The sequence below is a fragment of the Arachis ipaensis genome, chromosome B02, assembly GCF_000816755.2.
Source record: "Arachis ipaensis cultivar K30076 chromosome B02, Araip1.1, whole genome shotgun sequence".
Classification (NCBI taxonomy): Eukaryota; Viridiplantae; Streptophyta; class Magnoliopsida; order Fabales; family Fabaceae; genus Arachis; species Arachis ipaensis.
Window position 1 is genome coordinate 10078358 of NC_029786.2, and position 10871 is coordinate 10089228.

A 10871-nucleotide genomic window follows, 5' to 3' on the forward strand; every position below is an offset into this window, starting at 1 on the left:
AAGGAACTCGTTGTCTTTTGAAGTAATTGTCGGGGCTGTTTTGAGTTTCTCTTTTTATTATTAGTTTAAGCCGTGTCTGATGACACATCATCAGATCACTGTTTATAAAATTGTTTAGAGTCTTAGATTAATTATTTAAGAGGAAATATAGGGAGCCAATGAAATATCTGTACAATGTGTATAATGAGCTGTATTGTATTTGATTCAGTAGAATATCAGATATTTATTATTCATCATATCCGGATGGTTATTCTGGATAGTATAGGTATATTATGTTTGATAAATTAGTAGTATTTTATTTTGGATGTTCATTTTAACTCATATTGGACAAAATAAACAGCCCATTTTACAGATACTTCATTCAGCTCCCTAGCGGGATTCATTACTTAAATAATTTAAGATAAATTAAAATTTTTGAATTATAAAAAATTATTTTATCCTTTAAATAAATGTCAAAAACCGAAAAAAATATTTATTCTTGTTTTTAGAATAGACAAAAATTTAAATGAATTCATCTCTAATGAAATTAATTCACTAAAATCAATGTATATTTTTAACAAAAAGAAGTTGAATTTGTGTCATTATAAGACATACTTTGAGCCTTTACCATCATGAATGGCAACTTTCTTTCACTTATTAATTTCATTTGATTTTCATATGGTAATAAAAATGTGAAATAGAAGAAACAAATTGAATAGGGTTGTACTGTTATACTTGTACATACATGATGCTCCCAAGACGGGCTCTGTCTGCTATGACAAATCCTCTGCAAAATTTTTAGTGATCTCAGTTCTCATATCTACTCATTATCCTAACCAATTTAAAAAGATCAATATATATATAATGGTCTTCATTGGATGAAGATTAATAGAATAAATGAAGACAATATTGATCTTTTTTTATTATATATATATTGATCTTCATGGTATCGCCTAATCAAAGATAGCTGGAATTGTTGCATGCACAAAATAAAATTCAAACTCCTGACACTTAAACAAACGAATAAGGTGACAATTCAACCAACTCAAGTTGGTTTATTTGAGTCTCGATCTTCGGCTTAGCAAGTGTTTGGTGTTGCCTGATTGGGCTTTGGCCCTTTATTGAATTTGATATGCTTCTAAAAAATAGCAATATCCCCAGTCCCAAAAAAAAAAAAAATTAGCAATATCAGTGAATATGTAAATCACATTTTTTACTCATTTATAGAAAAAAATGAAACCTCTGACAAGAAAAAATGAAACCTATTTGATCCTTTTTTTAATAAATAAGTAATGATAAATACATGGCATTGAATTACAGTGATCGTCTAAGTTTAAAAAAAAAAATGGCTTATGCTTCCTCTATAAAAATTGCACAGAAGTCTTCACATCTTTTTAGTTTTCTCATATCCACCTGACTTTCTCCTTTATATAAACACTGAAAACCTAATGCCTTTGATGCACAGAAGATAGCTTTGAAACACTTAGCCTCAAAACAGTGAGAAGAAAGAAAAAATTTCACCTAAATTACAAAGTTGTAAGTGAGATCTACTATGAGAATTAGAGCTTCCAGAAGGTCTTGGTTGCAACTAGAATTTTATCTCTGCCATGTGATTCGGGTTCTTTATCGTATATGGTAGGCCTCCACCTCACTGCGCGAGCAATGCGAGCTACTTTGTCGATGGCTTCAGGGATATCCCTCACCACAACGGTTCCTTCTGGCCGCAATATTCGATCGATCTCCACCATCAAATCGACAAGGTTACATCTGCAATGAAGCAAATAGAGTGACCCATTATTGATAGAAACTATGATTAATAGGTTATCATTTAGCACCTTAACAGATTGAGATCTAAGGTCAACTTAAGAATATGGTTATCAAACTTAAATGTTCACCTAAAACTACTGGATCTTAAATAAACTTGGATCATTGAATTCAGCTCGTAAACTCGATTTTGGAGACCTAAATGATTTATGAGTTCACTTCCGAGCTAGATGACCTTGCAGGAAACAGACACTCTAGGCATCTCGGAACTAACAATTCAGTAAACAACACAAGTTGATCCATATTGTATTTTTTATCAAATCATTCCAGCTAGAACAATGAACATCCTATGTGTTTTAGCAAGGCAAGCCCAACAAATGTCTAACTATTCAAACTAATATAACCAAGTTGCAGAAATAGACCATCTGTTTTTACTTTCGTTTGGAATTTTAAGAATTTAAAATATGCATCCAAATTAATGATATAAAACACTTTGATTTTGGATAGGAAAAGAGATATGTACAAAGATAGGAGCATCAGACAGCAATAGCCACAAGTTAGTTGAGGCAGTTATTAGTCGAAAATTTAAATCACATTACACTGTTCCCTAGAATGCATCATCACAACTGGGAAACAACAGATGAAACAAGAGGCTATGACGACCGTACCTTCTTTTGCCAGAAGCTGGATCTTTTGTAAGTGACTCAATGCCAGCCACATGGATCAGATCATAAGTTCGAGGATACGTTGAGAAAGGTTCGCACCTGAGAACAATAACAAAACGTCTCAGATCTAAAACAATAACCCGTTGAAAACTGCAATACATGTTAATGGTAATGAAAATTTTTGCCGGAAAGAAGGGTCCTAATTAAAGAAACAAAACAAGTTGTATAGATGTACTTGAGTTATTTTTCAGACGAATAATAATAATTATCATTAAGACATTTACTAGGAAAGGTTTGCAGGTTTGCCACACTATAGAAGACAAAATATTGAACTCCAAAGGCTCTTTCCCATATCCCCTTAAGGCTATGTTTGGTTGGAAGAAAAGAAATAGAGAGAAAGGCAATAGAAAGGACAGAAAGGAAGGGAAAGAAATTGAGTGGATTTTTATTTTTTTTAAATGTGTTTGGATAGAAGGAAAATAAGAAGGATAGAAATGTTATAAAAAGATAATCTTACCCTTGTATTATAAAATATATTGAAAAAAGTGAAGGGTTAATATTGGAAGTATAAAGAGAAAATAATTTTTTTCTCCCTTTTCTTTCCAACATTGGAGAGACCATTCCTTTTCCTTCCTCTCTAATTTCCCTCCTCAACCAAACAATGGAAAATAATCATTTTCCTTCCCATTTTCTTTCCTCCCTTTTCTTTCCTTCCATTTTCCCTTCAAACAAACATAGCCTAAGTGAAAATACATGAAATTCTGAGCATAGAACTTACCAATCATGATAGACTCCTATAAGACCTCTGTCAAAGACCACGTCGAGAGTGGATGGCTTGCGGGCTGGTACTACATTCATAACCCACACAGGATCAGATTTTAGTGCTGCCGCGAAACCCCCAAACAATGCATTCATGTCCATCACATTTCGTATGGCTGGAGTTCCCAACTTAATGTTCAGAGAATGTTTATAGTAAGCAACCCTCCTCACCCACCGTTTAGTGTCAGCCTCATAGACATCAGCACCATTCTTCAGGAGTGTCGACCGAGGAGGTATAGCCGTTAACCTCTCTGGCCACTTGGGAATCGTCCCAATAGCATATTCTCCTTTGACCAAAGGTGGCTTAGTGACACATTTCTTTAATTTGAAGTACCTGCAAAACAAAATTGTCTTAGTTATGTGATCCCAAAAAATAAATAAATAAATAAGAAAGGTCTATCAACAAATTACGGTGATAACAGTATGTGACTGCTTCTATTATTGGTTCCACGTAATAAAAGAAATGTGCAACAAGCGTGACGGATGGATAGTTTATACAAATATCAATATCAAACAAGATAGAAAGAGAAGCAACAATGGTAAGAAGAAAAATTAACTCAAACAAGCAATAGTCCCATTGGAAATTACCAAGCATAACTTGGGTCATCTGAATCATCACATAACTCAAGTCCAAATTCATTTTGGTTCGGGAAACACAAATCCCCTGTTGGCTTTTTCCAGATAACAGTGTTGCCATCTACAGCAATAAGTTCATAGCATAACGCTCTTGCCACAGCCTGAAGATCAGACCATTCTTTATCTTGTTTAGGCCACTGAACCGGGGGACCTGAGATGACTACATATCCACCAGGGCGAAGCAATCTGTCTACTTCAATGAAGTAAGTTGCATCTGCAATATAGATTTTGTGCATTCCGGCATGAACCAATATTTACAACGATGAACGCTATACAAGGTTCAATGTCAATAATGAACTTACTGTAGGCTGTAAAAGGGATCAAACACCGAGAACAGTGAACTAAGTCAAACCCAAATGCGGGAAATGGGAGTCTGCGAGTACCAAGCATGGCAACTAGAGCTGGTACTCCTCTTTCAACCGCAAATTGTATCTGTGATTTATGGGAATCTCTTGGAGCAAAAGACATGGTTAAAATGTTTTGAGATAGTAAATATCCTCCAAAACTGGCAACCTGCAAAACATGAGATATATTTGCAGGTTATAAAGTAGTATAATCTACCAGTGTCGAGGGAGAAACAAGAAAATAGCTCGTACCCCACAACCCATATCAAGAGCGGTCCTCAAGGTGCCACCACTTATTGGAATGTATTGACCAAGTTTTTCAATATATTGCTCTGCCCCATCTGGAAACATCGTGCCACCTCCAGGGAATATAAAATGCGGTCCTTCGAGCTTCATCCATCCCTGATGACCTTTCCTCTCAGCAATCTTGTTGTGTGGCATGTTGTCATGCCATATCTGTACAGTTTATATTACCACAGTTAGATGGCAGAATCGCAAGTACAAATAACATCATAAAATATAGTATAAAATAATGTTGAAGTACCTCATCAAATAAAAGATGAGAAAAAAATATAAGGTTGATAAAGAAAACACAAATAAAGCTGTCATTTTCTCTTCATAGATAAAATATATTAAAGTAGGCTATTTTACGGATTTCGGATAGCTGAGAGAGGGACCTTAATCTGGAGGAGGCCTCTCACTTATTCGGCTATTGTACTAAAAATCTAATGGCTGTGAAGTGCAAACTGACAATTGATGATTAAATTGAGATTAAACAACTAACAGACCAGACCAACCTCACTCGACAGTATAATGAAACCAAATTTGTTATTTCAATCACCAAAGTCACATTTCCTCCAATATTTTCACAGTTAAAACCAAGAAAATCTTACATGCTTCTAGAGCACGAAATTCCTCATGCTTTTCGCCGTCTACTGCATGACAATTCAGCTTTGCAAATCTTTATCCCCTTAACCATCCATTACAATCACTTTGTTTATCAAGCGATAAACTAAACCTAAGCATGAGAAACCTCTATTCCTCTCAAAACATTGCACCATCCAAACTAATCACTTAATTACAACTATAGCACTACTTATTGGAGTCTACAACAAAAATTATGGCCATCAAGACAGAAAATTGCGGTCATATCACTGACATTTTCCCCACAACTTTCAACAATTAATATTATTCAATATCCAAACAACATGAACTAAACAAAATTCCTGAGACCATGCAAGTTTTTCTTCTAAGTAATCATGCAACCTTTAATATGTATATACCTTATGCAAGCTCTCAGGCCACTGCACCGGAATCCGGTACCCGGTAGGCGGTGGAACAAGGCAGAGTGGAGTGTCCTCCGGCGGCGGGCAATGCCTCTCTCTATAGTAATTCATTTCCCTGCTCAGCTGACTGTTGAGCCTGGGATCCTCACATGGCATGTGGTCCACCATGTCGGCAGGGCACACCTCCACGCTCATTTGTTGCCCCAATTCAATCGCCGCCACGAGTCGGTGGCGCTGTCGCGGATCGGAGCCGGACCGAAGCAGCGTCTGCCGGCCGGAAGCGGCAAGTGAGTCACCTAGAGGGGTGAAGACGAGCACAAAGAAGAGGAATACGAGGCCGAAGAACGCCGCGGAGACAAGGTCAAGGATCCGCCATTGGCGCGTGGAGCTCACGCGCTTTGAAGCTGGGAGGTTTGCGTGACCCATCTTAAACTGAGTCGGATCTGGTCAAATGATCATCTGGGTTTTGCGTTTCGATGCTGTTTGGAGGTAAAAATCGGTGCTTTTATGGTTTCTAAGAAGTAATGATATTTGACTAGTTTTTCTTTTCTGTGTGGCGAGAGGTTGAAGAAGGTTGAATTGAAGATGAAGGAGTTTTGGGGGTTTTTATGAGTTAGTGGGGGAATTTGTTTACGCATGTAAACACCATTTCCTCAGTGCGGAAGACTCTGAGTCAGTGTGTTTTCCACACGGATGTGATGGGAGGAAGTGGATTATTCTATTTTTGGGAGGATGATGGACCATTTTAGTTTCGTAGCTAGATCCTGTTTCGAGAAAAATAAGATTTTATTATAGGTTTACCTTGCTTTTTCATAATTTTATCAAATTTTTATTATTTAAAATTTTATAATTAAATTTTAAAAAATGCTAAGAGGCAAGTAATTTTTGTGATTTGTAACCATTAAATAGTCATTAATGATGGTTTTAATGGTGTGAGATTGGTGTGAGATTTTATCCAAAAGCTCACTTTTCTTTGTTGGTTACATGCTGGCCAGAATTTAACAAAGTTATTGCCCCTACACTTTTTCTTAAATTTTTATACTTGATTCTAAGGAAAATCTATTTACGACTATTTTTCTTTAAATTTACAAATGAAACTACATATTTTAAACTAAACAACGCTACACATTACTTTTTAGGACATTTATTCACGTGATTTTAAGTTTAGTAGTAATATTATTCATTAATGAAACAAAGTATGCTGCATAACATGTTTTTTTTTTTAAAATAAATGAAATTAATTATTTACTTAATTAATATATTTTAAAATTTTTACCGTTTTAAATATTTAAATACAATTTTACTGGTACAGAGAGTGAAATCAATAATTATATAGATTCCGCTGTTACTGGCAGCAAAATCCAAGAAAAAAAGAACACGCGCAATTCATATAATCCTTGATTTCGCTCTTTGTGCCAGCAATATCATGTTTAAACGATTAAAATGGCAAAATCTAAAAATCTATTTAATTGAGTAAATAATTACTTTCGTTTATTTAAATGAAAAAAAAACTGCATTAACATTGAGCAGGATTAATTAATTGAACAAACGGAGAAAGATTGATTTAGTTTGAAGTAGGCTGTGGTGTGTGGAAACAACGAATGAGATGATCTCTTAAGAGTTAAGACTTGGATAAAGGCCTAAATGCTATTGGAATTGGAACAGAATGTGCTTCACAGCTAGTTCCTCAATTTTATAATGTCAGTTATCAAAAGTCACAAAGCACTCTGACTCTGGAGAATCTAATCTATTTCTAGAAGTATAATATAATCCAAGTTTAACAATTTTATTTTATTTTATTTTCAAATCAAAACTCAGATGTGGTATCCTTGTTACAAAACTAGATTTGATGAACAAAAGGAGGTGATTCAGCATATTGAGAATGATTTCCATCAAAGACGAAGTTGCTTTACATAATGGTAAGGTTAAAAAAGAGAAGTGAAGTTCTATCTGAACATGACAGTAAATGTAAGGCAGTTTTCTTCAGTATAGAACCTTGCTCCATTATAGTTGACCGATGCCCACCATATTCTATAATATAAAAATGAAAATGAATTAACAAATCCATAATCAAAGTTTCCTTAATTGCCTAACATTGTAGTCATGCTTAACAAGATTTGATCTCAGCAACATGGACCGAACATCACGATCAAACTCCCTTCCAGTCTCAAGAACTCTCTGAAAGGTAGCATTCCTTTGATCTGCATGCCGTGCATACAAGATTTTGTTGTGTGAATCGATTCGAGCCTGCAAGAGTTTTTGGCATGAAGTAATAAGATTAATATTTTCCCAATTATAAACAAAACCTGGTTGAACACAAATCTAGGAAAACAAGACAACTAAAGTATTTCAAACCAGACCTGTATTTGATTATCGGTAATCAACGCCTCAAGTTCTTTCTGAAGTTCAGCAACTGTTGTCTTGAATGCGTTAGCCATCATGCTCAAATCAACAGAAACAAATGGAAGTGTATACTGGATCAGGGCCTTGTGACGAATTTGATCGTAAAGTGTCTCGACATGGTCATGCAAATGAATGTCAAGCAAAAGATTTGCTTTGAGGTTCCCCAAGTATTCCAAACATGAGGCATAGTGACTGCAAAATGAGTAAAGAAATCACCATTCAGACACAAGCACAAAAAGATATAAAGGAGAGTAATTACGCCATTAATCAATTATCCCAAAAAGTTTTCTCCCCACAAAAATCGATTCAATTCTTTATTAATTCATGTCAATTCTCCATGAAGGCATTCCAACCCAATTATTATAAACTCTGGTAATTTTTCTAGATGAGCAGTGCAAATTCATCCAACTGAAACCCTTCATATTTCTAATAATATCAATCAGAAAAGTGACATAGACCAATCAATCTCATATTGAGAGAGAGAGAGAGAGAGAGAGAGAGAGAGAGAAACTTACCTTGAGTAAAAATCATTTATAAGTTCCCTTACTTCGGGCACTAACTCCAAGAAATTCCGGAAGTTGAGATTGTCTATAACTTTGCTCTGCAAATTATAAGAAAATGAAGTAATAAAATCACAATGACAATATAATCAACGTCTCCCAATGGTCATATAGAAGAATCATCATAACAATATAATGAGTACTTTACCTTTAACTCTGTCCGATCAAATGTTGCAAGTGCACAAAGTCCTCCATAGGTTGCAACATCTTGAGGTGCAATTACTTCACTATAGTGACTCCCTAATTCTGGATTTGTTTCTAAAAACTGCATTAAACAATAAGTGGTTGCCAAAGTTATAAGCAACAAAACTAATAGGCTATCATTCATCAACCAACAGATGAAAAACGAAAAAGACTTAACACTCTAATTCCCAACCAGTAACTAAAGACGCAATGGTCTAGAGTGCTCTAAGCACATCATGGAACCAACCTTTCGAGCAGCAAGCTTGTACTTTTTGGCTTCTAGGTTTGCCAATCCTGCAGCGCAACGAAGCTTCGCTATAGTTATTGGGTCAAGAGCATCCGGTGCTTGTTCTGCTTTGTTAACATAGCTTGTAACATGAGTGAATTGACCCATCTCAATGCTGACTAGAATCACACTCATACACATATGAACGATGTGCTTCGAAGTAGTGCAATAATCCCGAGTACGGACATAACTTTTGAACGCATCCCCCAATTGACCATGAGCATAGTAGAAGTCTCCAAAATCATTGTATCCCATTCTTATGCTTTCTTTGATCAAGTTTGTCTGCAAAAAAGAAAGACAAGTTAAAGGAAGAAATAGGAAAAGGCAGGCCAATGACAACAACGGCCGAATTACTTGAACTAATCAACTACATCTTAGCACCAAAAATAGAAAAGCTAACTTATCATATAAGAAAAGCAAACCAATGTGGTCAATTAACATATAGTATTCAAATCAGTTTATAATTCAAAAGGTCAATGGGATAGTATTCCAATTCGGCTTCTAATCAAAACCGTAGTTTAGAAAAAAGTAATTCGTAGAAAAACATGACCAAGGTGACAGTGGGGGAAATGAGTAATCCAAGTGGAAATGTGGAATACAGAGTCTTTCTTAAGGCAACATGATTTCATTGATTGAGAATCAAAGGGAAAACTTATTGCAACAAAACTATGATTACCTAACGAATGTGATAAACTGTGCCTGAGATTATAAGCAATGAACACTAAACGTTAAACTTATATATACTAACAAATATAACTAAAACTATTAGCTAATTCATAACCAACTCAAAAAACCCAAACAAATCTCTAATTTAAATTATATATTATTCCTCTACCGCAAAAAAAGTGGATCACATCTTCAAAAGCAAAATGTAAATCCCTAGAAACACAATGAATAAAGCGCTGCAAAGAGAAATAATTCATTCATACCCTATACGCATTGAGCTCGTTATCGAGCTTCTCCTTCTTCTGCTCGGCCCTATGATCCACCGCGTCGCACCACGCCGAATCGAGCTCGTAGCTGGGCCCTAACCTCCCATTAATCTTCTGCGCCACCTCCCTCATCAGCTGCGTGTTCTCTCCCTTCTTGATCTCGTCGTACGCCATTCGCAGCGCCTCAAGATTCATCGAAGGATTACCGACCTTCTCGTCGGAGGAGTGGTCAGCGATGAAGAGTAGCCGCATGATCTTCGTCCGGCCAGAGTAGAGGCTCGCGTACGCCTCGATGTCAAGATGGTCACCGCTGATAATCGGCCGCCGGCTTCGCTGCTCGTCCCCGCCGTTGGCGCCGACTTCGTCGGTGATCGGAGCGAAGGTTTCATCGTCGGCGTCCATGTTCGCCTAGGGTTTTCTCTGTGTGTATGTGGGGAGGTTTTTTTTGGTCAGTATGTGGGAAGGGTTTTGTTTCGGTGTGGTCTGGTTCACTGGGTGCAGTGGTCCGATGCTTCTTAGTGTTTGAATAAACAACTTAATTAAATTTTCAGGCCTGCTACATATACAAGCCTTTTTGACTTACAAGTTATACAAATTGTCCAAGCCCAACAAAAAATGACGCGCACCCACACTCTCCACACATGAACGTGAAAACCACGCGCGTTACTCAACCGTTTCACTTTTCCAAAGCGCGCTCATAATGAAAAATTCTTCCTCTTCTTCCTCGATTAATACACAAATCCTCGAGATTCAAGTGACTTTCAACACACAAAAAAGCTCTGAAGAAACCGTTCAAGTCATCGCAAAAAGTACAAAAAATCAAGAAGAAAATATTCAAATCTCCATCAAAAAACACCAAACAGAACGAACAAACATCATTCAAGGTACTGTTTCATTTTTTTTTTGGATTTTTCACATTTCTGTTTCTGATTTAGAAATCGAAGTACTATATCGTGGTATTTTTCTCTCTGTTTCACTGTTCTTGGTTTAGATCTTATATTACTTTTCTAATGA

The 10871-nt window shown here is 36.2% G+C and overlaps 2 protein-coding genes across 4 annotated transcripts; both read right to left on the minus strand.

Moving 5' to 3' along the window:
- Positions 1233-6245, minus strand: LOC107624863 (probable methyltransferase PMT13). 3 transcript variants are annotated; one of them, XM_016327333.2, is made up of 7 exons: positions 5491-6243; positions 4460-4663; positions 4166-4376; positions 3816-4077; positions 3187-3561; positions 2412-2558; positions 1233-1746 (listed from the first exon to the last, which is right to left on the minus strand). In XM_016327333.2, the coding sequence occupies exons 1-7, from the start codon at positions 5917-5919 to the stop codon at positions 1539-1541; spliced, it is 1836 nt and encodes a 611-aa protein (XP_016182819.1). In that variant the 5' UTR covers positions 5920-6243; the 3' UTR covers positions 1233-1538. The 3 variants fall into 3 exon arrangements, with proteins under 3 accessions (XP_016182819.1, XP_016182820.1, XP_020971057.1); XM_016327334.2 differs by having other exon boundaries at positions 2412-2507; positions 5491-6241; XM_021115398.1 differs by lacking the exon at positions 1233-1746 and having other exon boundaries at positions 2519-2607; positions 5491-6245.
- LOC107624864 (COP9 signalosome complex subunit 1) lies at positions 7344-10364 on the minus strand. The gene is made up of 6 exons (XM_016327335.2): positions 9855-10364; positions 8887-9207; positions 8605-8721; positions 8412-8497; positions 7854-8088; positions 7344-7740 (listed from the first exon to the last, which is right to left on the minus strand). The coding sequence occupies exons 1-6, from the start codon at positions 10257-10259 to the stop codon at positions 7564-7566; spliced, it is 1341 nt and encodes a 446-aa protein (XP_016182821.1). The 5' UTR covers positions 10260-10364; the 3' UTR covers positions 7344-7563.